The sequence below is a fragment of the Eubalaena glacialis genome, chromosome 18, assembly GCF_028564815.1.
Source record: "Eubalaena glacialis isolate mEubGla1 chromosome 18, mEubGla1.1.hap2.+ XY, whole genome shotgun sequence".
Lineage (NCBI taxonomy): Eukaryota > Metazoa > Chordata > Mammalia > Artiodactyla > Balaenidae > Eubalaena > Eubalaena glacialis.
Genome location: NC_083733.1, coordinates 52,266,735 through 52,282,103, shown reverse-complemented (window position 1 = coordinate 52,282,103; position 15,369 = coordinate 52,266,735). Strand labels below are relative to the sequence as shown.

The 15,369-nt window shown below is 39.0% G+C and overlaps 1 protein-coding gene across 2 annotated transcripts in view; it reads right to left on the bottom strand.

The window, feature by feature from the left end:
- Positions 1–12,227, bottom strand: part of UBA2 (ubiquitin like modifier activating enzyme 2) — a 31,435-nt gene extending 19,208 nt beyond the window's left edge. The window contains exons 1-6 of one of the 2 annotated variants that reach the window (XM_061172310.1): positions 12,047–12,227; positions 10,089–10,172; positions 9,124–9,194; positions 7,855–7,919; positions 6,361–6,461; positions 4,676–4,797 (exon numbers count right to left, since the gene is read on the bottom strand). In XM_061172310.1, coding sequence (XP_061028293.1) covers positions 4,676–4,797; positions 6,361–6,461; positions 7,855–7,919; positions 9,124–9,194; positions 10,089–10,172; positions 12,047–12,184 — 581 coding nt within the window. In that variant the 5' untranslated portion in view covers positions 12,185–12,227. Of the gene's footprint in view, positions 1–4,675; positions 4,798–6,360; positions 6,462–7,854; positions 7,920–9,123; positions 9,195–10,088; positions 10,173–12,046 lie in introns of those variants that run through there. The other variant, XM_061172311.1, reaches the window with a different exon arrangement.
- Positions 12,228–15,369: the final 3,142 nt, after the last annotated feature.

Below are 15,369 nucleotides of genomic sequence, written 5' to 3'. Positions count from 1 at the left end.
TAGCTAGCTGTTAAACAAATACTGACACACCTATTATGTGCGAGGCACTGGTCTAGGTGCAGGAAACGCAGCAGTGAATAAGACGGTTTTCTTTTATAAGAAATAACAGAAAAGTATTAAGCTGAAATTCTCTTTTGTTAAGCAAATTATCCTAAGAATTGTTTAATAACTTTCTAACCATTCCTCAAGCACATAACTTAAGCTATCTAAAAAGCTATCTTTTTTTTTTTTTTTTTTGGCTGCGACACGCGGAACTTCCCCGACCAGGGATCGAACCCGTGCCCCCTGCATCGGAAGTACGGAGTCTTAACCACTGGACCACCAGGGAAGTCTGATAATAAAGCTATCTTAAAGAAATCCTTTGTACAGTAAAAATCTCAAAGATCCTGATACACTTTACAAGAAAATGGCCATTTGTTTCCCACATTGGTTGTGCCCCAAAATATAGCCCCACAATGGCACGTAAGAGTTCCTATCGACTTACTTCCTCTCCGGACTTAATGTTCTGCCAAACTAGCAAGTGTAAAATAGTATGTTACTGTGGCTTTATTCGTGATTTTGCAAGTCAATCATAAAGTTAAACACTATCTTCATTTGCTTATTGCCTATCTGGGTTTCCCTTTAAGTGAAAAAATGTATGTTAGTATTATTTTGTCAGGTTGTCTTTTTCTTATTGATTCCAGGAATATACTCCAGATCACAGTTTTAGTTGCTTATATGTTACAGCTATTTCATCCCATATAACAGCTTATTATTTATACATCATTTAATGTCTCTTGACGAGACACTAAATGAATTTGAATGTATCAATCCTTTATTTTATAATTAGCACTTTTGTATCTTGAGAAATTGTTCCTTAACCCCAAAGATAAAGATTTTCTCCTATATTAGAAAATTTTAAAGTTTTGTCTTTCACATCTGAATAATTAATCCACTTGGACTTAATTTCTATATATTGTTAATTTACACATATCCTTTGAAGTAGAGAATACAATTTTTTTCCACATTGGTAGTGAACTGCCTTCCCTTTTATTTAGTCCCTTCTTTCATCTGGGATCTACTGTGCAACCTCAGTTACAGTCTGTTTTTCTATCCCTGCACCAGCAACTCACTAAACTATTTTTACCTTATATTAAATCTTGAAATCTGTTAAAGCAAGTCACCTCAACTTACTCTTCTCCAAGAATGTTTTGGTTCCACTTAGGCTTTATTCTTCCATATAAATTTTAGAATCAGCTGAACAAGTTCTAATAAAATCCCCAATGAGATTTTAATTAGAATTGCACTGAATCATATCAATATTTTATATACACAAATTAGTATAAATATATTTTTTGCTCTGTCAGCTAAGAGGGCCTAAAAGAAATGGCACCCCAGAACTATGCCTAAGCACTTGCATCTTGGTTCCTAGTATCATTCTTCAATTAAAGGAACCAGGGCTCCTTGAAGAAATGTCTAATTCTAGGGCTGAAGCAGGAAACATACAAGATGAGCGTGGAGCATCTTGTAGTACCAGAAAGTAAGGAATTGCTCCAAAAAAACCCCACACATTGATGGCAGTATATCAAAGAGCACAAAGCCAACTGAAGAGCTCCCAGTGGCCAAAGCTGGAACAATTTGAGCAACAAAATAAAACAGTATTAGATTATAACCGAAACTATATTCAATATCAATGAGTCCACACTGATATCAATAAATGGGTGAGAAGAGACAGGACAATATAGAAAGGGGAGGGAGTAACTTTACAGTGGAGAAAACAGACAAACACTACCTTAAAGTAATCAAGGCCTACATTAATAGTCATAAATCATGTTGATAACATGTACCCTTCATATGATATGATGAAAATGGCACTTTACCTCTGTGGTCTTTCTCCCAGAAATCCATAACCACAGTATTATCAAGAGAAAAACATCAGACAAATTCCGACAGTGGGGCATCCTAAAAAATACCTGATCAGGGACTTCCCTGGTGGTGCAGTGGTTAAGAATCCGCCTGCCAATGCAAGGGGACACAGGTTCAATCCCTGGTCCGAGAAGATCCCACGTGCTGTGGAGCAACTAAGCCCGTGCGCCACAACTACTGAGCCTGCGCCCTAGAGCCCGCGCACCGCAACTACTGAGCCTGCGTGCCTAGAGCCCGTGCTCCGCAACAAGAGAAGCCACCGCAATGAGAAGCCCACGCACCACAACAAAGAGTAGCACCCACTCGCCACAACTAGAGAAAGCCCGCACGCAGCAATGAAGACCCAATGCAGCCAAAAAAAAAAACCTGACCAGTACTCTTCAAAACTAACAAGGTCATCAAAAACAAAGAAAGTCTTAAGAAACTGTCACAGCCCCCTTAAGGTGGGCCTAAAGACATAACTAACTATAATGGGATATCCTGGAACAGAAAAAAGACATTGGGCAAAAACTAAGGAGATTTAAATAAACTATGGACTTTAGTTAATAAATAATGTATCAATATTGGCTCATTGTTATGTATGTATCATACTAAGATGTTAATAACAGAGGAAACTGGGTGTGGGAACTCTGTGCTATCTTCTCAATTGTTCTGTAAATCTGAAACTGTTCTAAAAAGTCTATTAAAAAAGAAAAAAAATGTTTGCCAAGTAAATAAAGCTTGCAAGTGTATTTCTTGTGAAATTTTGTTGTTACACCATTATATGTTTACTTTTCTGAGTGATTATACCTTAATGAAAAAATAAAGAAAACTAATGTTTGCTGTAGATTTCTAGAAAATATTTTTTATCAGGCTGATAGTTCTCCTCCTAGTTTACTAAGAATTTTTGTCATGAAAAGGTGTTCGCTAAATTTTACCAAATGCTTTTTCGACACCTATGAAGATTATATAGTTTCTCTTTAAATTCTTAATGAAGTAAATGCCATTTATAGATTTTTCTAGTGTTAAACCATGCTTGCATTCCTGGAATAAATACAGCTTGGTTATGGTATACTTTTTGTTTTATACCATTCTAGATTTGTATGCTAATGTTTTGTATAGGATTTTTTCATCTACATTTATGAATGAGAATGTCTCACAATTTTCCTCTTATAACGGCCTTAACTGTTTTGTTTTGTTTTTTAAATAATGTATGTAGGACATCCCTGGCGGCACAGTGGTTAAGAACCCTCCTGCCAATGCAGGGGACACGGGTTCGAGTCCTGGTCCAGGAAGATCCCACATGCCACAGATCCAGGAAGCCTGTGCACAACTACTGAGCCTGCACTCTAGAGCCCACAAGCCACAACTACTGAGCCTGCAAGCCACAACTACTAAAGCCCGCGCGCCTAGAGCCCGTGTTCCGCAACAAGAGAAGCCACTGCAATGAGAAGACCACACACCACAACAAAGAGCAGCCTCCGCTCGCCGCAACTAGAGAAAGCCTGCGCACAGCAACGAAGACCCAATGCAGCCAAAAGTAAATAAATAAGTAAATAAATAACAAAATGCCTTCTCTTAAAAAAAAAAAGTTTATTTATTTATTTATTCATGCATGCATGCATGCAGTGCCTGGTCTTAGTTGCGGCATGCGGACTCTTAGTTGCAGCATGCATGCGGGATCTAGTTCCCTGACCCAGGATTGAACCTGGGCCCCCTGCATTAGGAGCACGGAGTCTTACCCACTGGACCACCAGAGAAGTCCCCAGCCTTAACTGGTTTTGCTATCAAAGATATGATAGCCCCAAAACATGAAGTATTCCATTTAAAAAAAAAAATTTCTGAGACTTTATGTAAGATTAGAATGATATATTCTTTGCAAATTTAGTGGAAATCACCTATAAATTCACATAGGTTTGGTGCATCAGTCAGAGGAATTTAACCCACTGATTAAATTTCCCTAGGGAGCCTTTTATTTCTTTTTGAGTCATTTTCTAAGTTTTTAAAATGAATTTATCCAATCATTAAGTTTTTTAAATGTACTGACATAGGGACTTCCCTGGTGGTCTAGTGCTTAAGAATCCACCTTCCAATGCAGGGGATGCGGGTTCCACCCTTGGTCAGGGAACTAAGCCCGCATGCAGCCTGAGTATGCAGGCCACAACTAGAGAGCCTGCATGCCACAGCAGAGGATCCTCTGTGCCGCAACAAAGACCCAACGCAGTTGCGGGCGGGGGGGGGGGATATGTACTGGCATAATCTTTTATCATCCCATTTTTTCCCCTTATTATTCTAATCTGTGTTGAGATTATATTCCCCACTTAGTTATCTATCCCCCTCTCCTTTTTATGATCAAACTTGCCAATTTATTTTTTGCTCTTACCTCAATTATATCGTTCCTTCTAATTTTTTTGACTTTATGTTGTTCTTTTTCTAACATAAGTTGGATCCTTTGCTCATTAATGTTCACCTCTCTTCATGTGTGTAAGCCTGTACCTTTTCTTCCAACTACCACATTCAATGTATTCTACAAGTTCCACATGTAGTATTTTCAGTATTTTTACAAAGTATTTTCAACTTCGATTATTTCTTTTTTAACCAATGAGTTACTTCTAAGTATGTTTTAGTATTTCCAAATATATAGATTTGTATTCATTTAGTTACATGCCTGTCTCCAGTCAGACTAAGCTTCATCATCATAAGTACAATTTCTCCAAGGTATTCAAATAAAAATGACCCCACTGTCCATGATCAGTACTAAAAATATGCCCAGAAACATATATACTCTTACTTGAACAAATATTTTGCCCAAACGATGCAATGAATAGGTTCTGAAGGTGTGTTACGAATTGTACAGCCAGGAAAAGTTCTCTGGGTTGGTTTGGGATGACATTCGTAACACTCAGTCACACCCTGCAAAGTCAGGATATGAGAAAAACATTTATCCCATCATGGTGGTTTCTCAATATTGTAATATAATCATAAACATTTCATTCCTTCATCTATATTCCAACTGTCAAGAAAATTTTAAAATATTAGTAACTCCAAAATCCTTACTTTACAGATAAGGAACTACAACGTAAAAGTTAATTGAATCTACCATAGTCACAGCTAAGACTAAGCCAGGACTTCTCTGATTCCTGGCCCGGTGAGGAGAAACTACAAGTTTACCTTGATCACACTAAACAGACAGGGAAAACTACTAGAAAGACAAATAACAACTTTCCAACCAATTATCTCTCAAAGTTGTGAAACTCAGTTATTTAAATATTATTTATAGATTTACCTTATAAGCTCCTGAAGATTAAGTGAATTTAAAGCATTAATTTCCAGAGCTATCCAGATACATGGAAAAATCCTAAGTATTGCCAAACCAAATACTCTTCATTTCGTTGCTAAAGGGTTATGTTTAAAGATATACTGTAAGGAATCCTTGAAAGAAGTCCACGGCACCTGAGATAATTTTCTAAAACTTAGAATGAATATTCTTTATCTTGGCACTTCTCAATCTCAGTCTTAACACATACTAGTGTCTCAGGATCATGGTAATGAACAATGTCTTTCTAATAATGGTTAAAGACCCCAAAGCTGCAAATAATATTTTAATATAAATTGCAGCAGATCCAGTGTTTTCTCCATAATGCCATTTCTGGTGTCCTTCCAATATGCTTTCTTGGGGGCGGCCATATGGCAAGCAGTCACCCCTCATAAACTGATATTTATAAGTCTTTGTAGAATGACATAAATTAAGCTTTCGAAGAGTAATATTAAACAGTAAAAACAACTGAAGCACGGCCACAATCTTCAGTATGGAAAAACTGCCAAAGAGCAGACAAAAATACCAAATTTCAAGTAGAGTATAATTCCTTTTAGTTTCAAAACCTGCAAAATGATTCTTCAAATGTATCTGTGTTTAATTTCTTAAAAGAATTCAAAGAAAAAAGATTTGAGCAGCAAATGAATAACAATGCTGAGACTGTATAAAACTGGGTTATGAACACACATGTATTTGTTCTTATTCTCTAGTTTTATCTAAATATTTGAAATATCAATACTTTACAAATACTCCAAAATTTTTTTTCAAAGTACTCTTCAGATCTATAAATCCAGACTTTAGACAAGTAACTTTTTAGAAGGCTGGTTTCCCATATATCAACTACAACATGACATGTAGTCTCATGGCTACTAAGAATTTAAAAAGGCAAGTTTATTATGCTTGCTAGCCTAAGGATTTTAATATATAAGCTACATGAAACAAAGTAGCACAGAGCTAAAAGATCTTTGCCTGTACTCTTTTTGGTACCTTTATAGCATCTAAGTTTTATAGGAGCACAAAATAATCCTTACATCCTGGATGCTGACAAGCCCATGTCATATATATCCAAAGTTTACTTCTTCCCTCCTTAAGTTCCCAAATAAATATTTGGGAAGCAAAAAACAAACCAAACCAAACCAAACCAAAAAAAAGTACTTTACCTTTTTGATAGTGGTTACTTGCCCAAGATAACCAGCAGTTCCACTCTCAATAAGAGGGACATCAGCTGCTAGACACATTCTATTAACATGGTTTCGGGCAGCTGGAAGAAAAATACTAGTTAACAGGAGTTTACAAAAAGAAAGAAAAAAAGAAAAAAGAAAGTATGCAGTTACCTTTAATTAGGATGAAATTTACCCAAACCATTTTTTATTGTTTTTATTTCATGTACAACTTTCTTATAGCTATGACCAGAGTAATACAACTGTTATAGACATTTAAGAGACATTCAACAGCAAAATTTCAAAGATAAGAAATTTATATCACAAATTTACTGTAGGAGAAGCATCCCTATATATTACTTTTTAATACCAAAGTGCCATCTTCCTCTTCTATTGCTGTACCTACTTCTATTAAATATGGCTAAAAACATTATTTCAACGTTTTCCAACCCCTTAACTTGCTCTTATTCCAATAGAATTATCAGGTAATACATGGAAGTAAATGGAGAATGTGGAATATCAACTTTGGAACTATTTATCTTTTTTTTGTTTGTTTGTTTGCTGCACAGCATGCAGGGTATTAGTTCCTCGACCAAGGATCAAACCCACGCCACCTCAGTAGAAGCTCAGAGTCTCAACCACTGGACCACCAGCAAAGTCCCAACTTGGAACTATTAAGGCAGTTTAAGGTGAGGGGAAAAAAGATGAGTCTGGTTAAAAGAGTTATCCTCTTTCTCATGCTTTGTATGTTTTTTCTTTTGATATTTCTGGCCCCAAATTGTTACAAACTCATTTGACAGATATACTTTTACATGTGGAAGTAGTTACAGAAAGAGTATTACTAAGTATTTTCACCCCACATTCCAGACACAAAGATTTGTTAACAATAACTGGCTATATGATACTTGATTATATGAAATATCACCAACTTGTGTAAAGTTTAAATGGTCCAAAATGTGTACACGTAATAGGATCCAATCTGATATATTACAGCACCAGATATACCCAAAATAATTCAAGAGCCATGACTTCTATGCTAGCTTTGACATCCTGTTGCCTTACTCTCAAAACAGTGGTTTTCAGCCATAATTGCCCTTTAGATCATCTGGGGAACTGTGAAAAAGTATGATCTTTAGGTCCCATTTAGAGTTTGACTCAATTGGTTTTGGGTGAAATTTGGGCACTGATATTTCTTAGATCTCCACATACACGAAGGAAGTCACACTGTGCTTAAGTGCTGGGATAATCTGAAACAAATATACATGCACGCAACCTATGCATCATCCTCTTTAATGATTTTAACTTCCCCTATATTCACACTAGTTCTAGTTAAAATTACAATCAATTGGCAAACTTTAAACCTGATCTTACTTCCCTTTAGGTCTTTTAAGTTCTAACTCGTAAGGAAATATTTTAATTAACACTAATTGTGTAAACAATCTTGTTATGCAGGAAGGGAAATACTTAGAATTAAAAGTATTAAAATAATCTCACCTCTGTTATCTAAAGCATTCATAACCAATATAAATTGTCGAAAAAATTCCACATTATAGTCAGGGCTACAAAGTAAAACAACAACAAAAAAAAAAGGTCACCAAAACAACCGGCCTTACACATGAGCTTCACAGTATAATACAGGGTCCTAAAAAGCACATTAAAGTAATAAAAGTACAAAAATAACTGATATTAGGGGTCTCTACAATATAGATAGGTTTGATTTTTCCCCAAACACGAGAAACAAATTTAAACCACACATCCGTTTTGGCCAGCTACCTCGGGCACAGAGCAGAATCTCAAACTGGCATGACTTCGAGAGTCCCACCAGGCCTTCTTGGGGCAGCAAGTGCCTGGGAACATACAAAGAATACATTCCCAGGATCTGCCTGGCCTGTAGCTTCACCTCACATGGTCAGGATCAGGCAGGGTTCAGGCCCCTAGGGTCCCTGCTTTTAGCAGCACTGGGAAAGCAACACAGGGTAAGGAGGTTGTAGGGCTATAGGCAAGCTTGTAGAGCAAACATCCAGAGAATGAAAAGGAAGCTGGAAACACAAATTCCCTGAGAAAGCCTAAGACTTTCTCTAATCCAGGCCTCAAACAAGAACTCATTATTTTTAAAACCACTTACTTGTGGACAACAACGATAGATAAAGGACATTTAGATGCAGGGTTCCTTTGCCCCAACACCTCCACAATTATATTTTTACTCTATCTTTACTGAGATCAGAGTATATTTATGTACCATCAAAACTACTGCCCCATCACAATTCCCAGTGTTATATTACAGAAGTCACAGTCCTAATAAACAAATTATTTTGAGAGGGAACCTTTCAAACTGAAAAAGGCCACAGCTGAAATCGATCAGAATGAGAGCAATATATTTAGAAAGGTCTGAATCATCATGTATATTGATTTCTTATAGTTTAGAATATCTCTTTATTTAAAACAAGAATATAAGGTCTTTTTAGGTTTCCAAGTAACTTACTTATTGAAAGTATTAAAGTAAATGACCTCTTTTCTAAATCATTCAAATTATATATATATATACATATATATATACACACATATATATATATGAACTGTTAAAAGAATGTCACTTACGTGGACACAACCTACTACATTTTAATAATTCTAGAAAAATCATTTTTAAATAAGCAGAATGACTCTGAGTTCATATATTTAGCTAATAAAAGTATCTTATACTTTAAAAGTTTAATTAAAAATTCACAGCAAACACAATTTTGCAACATAATAATTAGAGCATACTTCATGATGCTGTCATGGTAGGCTATGATATTAGCTTTCGGGTAAAACTGCAGTACACTTTCTTTGGCAACCTGGAAAAACAAACAACACTAAATTACTAATTTACTAAATTACTACAACATTTCTATCTGAATATGAAATCTATCTATGGCAGACAATAGTTATTTCACCTATTTATATACACTTGTACATGAATGGCAAGCTTCAGCAAAAATATCAAATGCAGTAACCAAGTGTCACTCAACAAATATTTACTAAGCATCTTGCATATATCAGAAACTGTATACGGCACTTGGTGAGCAAAAGTGACATTAATCAAATAACCATCCAGATAAATTTAACTACAAACTATGATAAATGATACATAGAAAAAGTAGAGGCTGTAATGAGTGGAAGATATGATTTGGTCTAAGAGATTTAGGAAAGCACCCCTAGAGAAAATTTGAAAAATGAAAAGGAGAAAAGAGTGAAAGTTTGCCCAAAAAGCTGGGAGAAAAGCAAAGAGAAAGATGTTTTAAAACCTTGAATCAAGATGGGACATTCAAGGAACTAAAGAAAGATCAGGATGGCTAGAACCTCAGGGGAGGCTGTCTTCTTCTAAAGGGAAAAATGGCATAAGCTGCAGCTTCTCTTGCCCACAAATACAGGAGCAGCCAAGCTCCAGGGAATGTAGGAACACAAGGCTCATTCTAAGTAAACGATCAGAAATTTAAGAAAGGGACACCATTTACAGGATTGGGTAGAGCACTTTTATTTCCTCTGTAGATAAGAAAGGATGGCACAGTCTTCTGTCCTTTTCTAGAGATCTTATTCTTCATAATTCCTCAGCTAAAAAGAGGTGGCTTCCCCCGTATTCTCCCTCCTACTAGAGAGTCCAAATTAACCTAATACCATAAATAGAAGATCCACCAAAGGGCAGAAATATAAATGAATAAATAGAAATGATATGAGAAATACAAAGTTACCTGGGCCTTTGATCTTCCAACATGTTTCTTTTGAAACAAAAACTGCCTGTTGAGGTTGCTGACATCAATAGTATCCAGATCAATCTACAAATGCATAAACCCCAGATAAATCACAAATTTCCTGATATGTTTGAGCAATACGTATCACTATCCTCAGCATCCATAACCCAGAACTTTTGATATTTGCTACGTTAGTGGAGAAAATGCTTTTTGACCAATATACTAAAGTTGTTAAATTGATAAAAATAATTTAATGCGTATTAAAACAAGATTGAATTTCAGAGACAACTTTCTCAAAAATATTTTAGAAAGGATGCTTTTTTGGTTCATTTGTTTAATCATACTGGCAAACATGTTAGGAAATTCCTTAAGACGACAAAATGATGCTGAAAATGCATTATATTTCCATCATTTCTCTATCAATCTGATTACTCTTTCAAATCCAACATAATAGATTTAACTGTGCCCTGTTCTTTTTCTTAAATGATACTTGGCAAATAGATTTATTGAATTTTTGCTGCTTTCTTTAATTCAAAAGTCTTTACCCACACACAATTTCATTTACAATCATTACTTGAGGGCTGTGGAGGGAAACTTCTACACAAGGTTAGAAGTCTCACGTTTTAAGTCTTATCTAACTGCTGCTTCAAAATAAATATGAGAAGAAATAATTATAACTAAAACCATTTTCACTCCATTTCAATAAATTTACATGAAGAGTAATGAAATGTTCTAACTGTGAAACACCCTAATGGTTTTGGTGAAAATCACCAAAACATATAATCACCTAACATTTTTTATCTGTGCTTTCTAAATTTACTACAAAAATTAAACCAAATAAAAAAGGATCAGCATTTATTTTTCAGGTGCCCCAATTCACTGTCATGTCTATTACAAAATGATCCTTTTGAAGAAGTATTAGTAGGTATTAGCTATGCCACATTCATATTTGGGATACAGAACTGAATGGAAAGACTAACCCTATAAAAACCAATGGAAAATGCGTAAACGCTTCTCCCCCCAGTCACTCATTTATTAGTTCAGTCGGCCACCTCTACTTTTTTTTTTTTTTTTTTTAATTCCATGTTTCCACTACACCTTAAGATGCTATAAACTCACATCCAAATTTCAGGTTACAACTCCAATCTCTAAAAAGTTTACATTAACAGAAATGACTTGACTCAGAATTACAGTAGCTTCCCGTCACTGTACAGCAATGCAAAAGTTAAAATCCTAACCAATACCTTTAACGAAATAATCTGCGGTGATAACAATGACAGTCACGCAGATTGTACCCAGAAGAGAGGGGCGCGAGCCACAAAGGAGTCCTAGCTAAGTTACTAAACCCCACCGTACCCACCGTACCTCACTTTCCCTCTTATCTGTTAAAAATAAAATGGGATGAAGACAGGGTTTACAAGCCTATGATGGTAGTGAAGATTAAGTGCATTAAGGCGAGTAGACCGCGCAGGACAGCGCCGGGCTCGGGACAAGCGCTCAGTAGGTCCTGGTTGTTACCACTGCCATCCTCTGCTCTGCATATTATCTGAGTTAAGGGGGACTTCGAATTGAACACTCACAACATCCCCAAGGGACTCGAGACAATCCTCTCCTGCCTCCGGTTAAAGCTGGGGATCTGCTCTGAAGCGAAGACACGAGGACTCTTCCACACCCCAGAGCCGCCACAAATTGGCGCTGCCTGGGAGGCGGGGGACGGCTCTTCGCGGGACGCCCGGAAGACCCGGGCCCTTGGCCTCCTCAGCGTGCGGAGCGGGCCCGGCGTGCAGCGACGCCCACCCCGTAGCCGCCGAAGAGCTCCCTCTAGGCGGGCAGCGACGACCCCAGGGCCTCTTGGTCCGCCCCCGCACCCACAGCTCAGGTCCGGACCTCCGGGCCCCGATCCCCCGGCCCCGGCTCCACGGCCCGCCATTCAGCCCGCGCGCACGCCTGGCCCTCACCAGGTCGATGTGGGAGAAGCCGGTGAGCACGAGGTTTTTGAGGAGCTCGCAGCCGATGCCGCCCGCGCCCACCACCAGGACCCGGCCCCCGGCCACGGCCTCGGCCAGCTCCCGCGGCAGCCCCCGCGACAGTGCCATGGCGGGACAACCACGAGCCTCGGCGCAGGCGGAGGCGGGAGAACTGAGCCGCGGCCGGAAGTGAGTGGGGGAGGGGCGGCCTAACTTCCGTTCCTGCGCACTGCGGCCGCCTGTCGGCGCTGAGTGGGCGGGGCCTGGGGACCTGGCCAGTCCGCGAGCGGCCCGGGCTGGGCTGGGCTGTGAGCGGAAGACTCTTCACACCTCCGGCTGCACTCCAGCCTGGTAGTGCTTCGCACCGAGGCGCGTAGTTCTGCTATCCGGCTTAAGATTTATTAGATTTTTGATGTGTATTTTTAAAAAATACTTTGCAGCATATATGTAACCGAGCAAAGGCCTCTTATGCCCCAAGTGAAGAAAGCCAAACTTTGACAAGGGGAGTTTGCAGCAAAATAAGGACTTACTGCAGGGTGCCAAGCAAGGGAGTGGGAAGCAAGCCTCAGATCCACTTCAACTTGGTCTCTGAGTTAGGGTTTTTTTTTTAAGGGTGAGGAATGGAATATTTCCTGCCACATCAGTAAACAAAGGATGTCATAGTCATCAGCAATTGCAGCCCTCCATCCGTGAGCTGGTGAGCCCCAAGGAAACTCAGGAAGGAAAGAATACCTGCCATCTAGCAGCCATCAGACTGCAGCCACTCCCTACCGTGAGCCCTGAGGGAACTGAGGATGTGAAAACACAGGATACTGGCCCCAGATAGCTAAAGTGCATATTCAAAGGAATGATTTCAGTGAGCCCAGACTCTTGCATCTTCCCATACATAGAAAAGCACTAAATTCCTTAATTTGGGGTATCTGGTTTTCTTAATTTAGAATAATCCTTTGATGTTCCAACTACCTGCCCTTTGTTGCAAAACTTCTATATAACCTGGCTCCCCACCCCCTGCCAAGAGCAGTTTTCTCAGGGTTACTTGAGATGCTACCTCCCGGGCTTGAAGTCCTAAAAATTCCCGCCAAATAAAACGTAACTCTGAACTTTTAGGTTGTGAATAATTTTTTAAGTCCACAAGGGGAAGAACAAAGAGGCTGGGATTAGTCATCATCTTGTGACATTTCTTAATTGTAGTTTTGGGAGTTAGGATGTTTCTGGTTTACAGTTTTCTGGCCACGTGGTCCATGGTTCAGGAGTCTGTTAGCTCATCTTCCTCTGGAGAAAATACATGAGTTTATACCTTAATGATGACATCTATAATAGCAAGGTTAGTACATTAACGATGTTATCAGCAACAGCAATTGTAGCCATCTGACTCTGGGTGATTAGTGTTCAGTTAGCACAGGATTGAGATCAGAGGGGATAAGAAAGGGAATAAAGTTTTAGAGAGAGAGATTTATTATAAACTCAGTAAAGGAACTCGATTTCCAGGGGACTCAGTTTCAGTTACAAAGTACGTCCTGGGAAAATATTGATGGTGGAAACACTCATAATATTGAATGAAAAAGATACAAGGACTTCCCTGGTGGTCCAGTGGTTAAGAATCCGCCTTCCAATGCAGGGGACGCGGGTTCGATCCCTGATCAGGGAACTAAGATCCCACATGCCACGGGGAAACTAAGCCCGCGCGCCGCAACTACTGAGCACGTGCACTCTGGAGCCCACGAACCACAGTGAAGAGCCCAGCAGGCAAAAAAAAAAGAAAAAGAAAAGAAAAAGATACAAAACCACACATATGATTAAATTTTGTTAAAAAAAAAACTTTTTTTAAACAGGAAGAAAACCATGGTTAATATTTTTGTGTATCTGTGTGTGATGAAATTGTGGACAATTTTTATTTCTCCTCTAAACTTTACTGTATTTCCCAGATGCTCATGCTCCTCAAAGAAAATGTGAATTTTAAAATCAGAAAAAATTATTAGAAGAAAAAAGGAAAAGATGGTGTGAAAGGAAAATCAAAATAGAGTATTGCTAAGAGAGCTCTCTAAAATGGAGCTGGAAGGCCACTGACAAAGTAATTTATGCATGGCTCAGCCTGGATGAAATCTGACGTTTTGACCACTTACTATCCTAATGAAGGCATCCAGAACATCTGCCAGAAACTTGATACTTATTACCCTTACCCTAATATAACTCATGACAGCCTACCTATTTATCAGATCCTTAACCTAAAACAACTCATGACTATTTCTTTTCTTGTGTCAGAGTACAGTCTCGTGGCTTTTGCCTTTATAAGCCCCTGACTTTTTCTCTTCTCCGGAACACTCCTTCCGTTTTAATCAAATCTGTGTCTTCCGAATTGCAATTCTTACGACGCCAAATATACTCTCATCTTCTTTCTTCGTTTTGTTGACAGTGGGAAACAGAGGAAAATGCTTTTGACTTCTGTGGTCTTTCTCATCAGTTGGTTGGTTCACCAAGCACACACCAAGCCTGATCTGTGAGGAGTACTCAGTCTGTCGCCCTGATCCATGAGACGAAGGAAGGGCCAGGGCACCCAACCATGGTTGCGGCGGGAGGCACCCTTGCATAGTAAGCTGCTGATGTTCATTCCCTACTATTGGCTCTCATAAAGGCCCCCTGTGGCAGCTAAAGCTAACAGAGGTCTTCAACAAAATGCTGACCTTCCTTCTCCCACTAGACACACAGTGGATAGAGCCACCTTCCTTTGCTTCTTTCCTGCCTCCCTCCTCTTGCCTTTGCCCGGGCTGCGCACCTAACCCTGAGGCTTTGCTTTTCTTCGTGGGTTGGTGTGTTGTTAAAAACAAGATACAAGCTCAGAATGGAGTCGCTTATGCTAAGCCTCATGTCACCAAACTGAGACTTAATTACAGTTTCGGCTCTCCCAGAAATAGAATCTTAAACCATCACTCAGGAATCACCGGATCAGCACTGGTTAGGTAATCTACCTGAGAGACCCCTGCCGTCCCCTAAAGGAAAGTAACTTGGCAATAACCAACCCCCTTTTTTGCTGATATAACTTTCTTGTTCCTGTCCCTTTCTGCCTGTAAAAGTCATTTTGTTTAGCTCCTTGAAGCTCCTTCCTTTCTGCTAGATTGGGTGCTGCCTGGTTCCAATTGATTTTTGCTCAAATAAATTCTTATGCCTCAGTTTATCTTTTAACAGTGTGTATAAAGTATAAAATGCTTGCCCCCCTTAACAAATTCAAATAGGATGCAAGTGCAGGAAGTAAAAACTGAAAAGCACCACTCACAAAATTGCACACCTAATCCTACTCCTCAGGGCCTTGCTGGTGT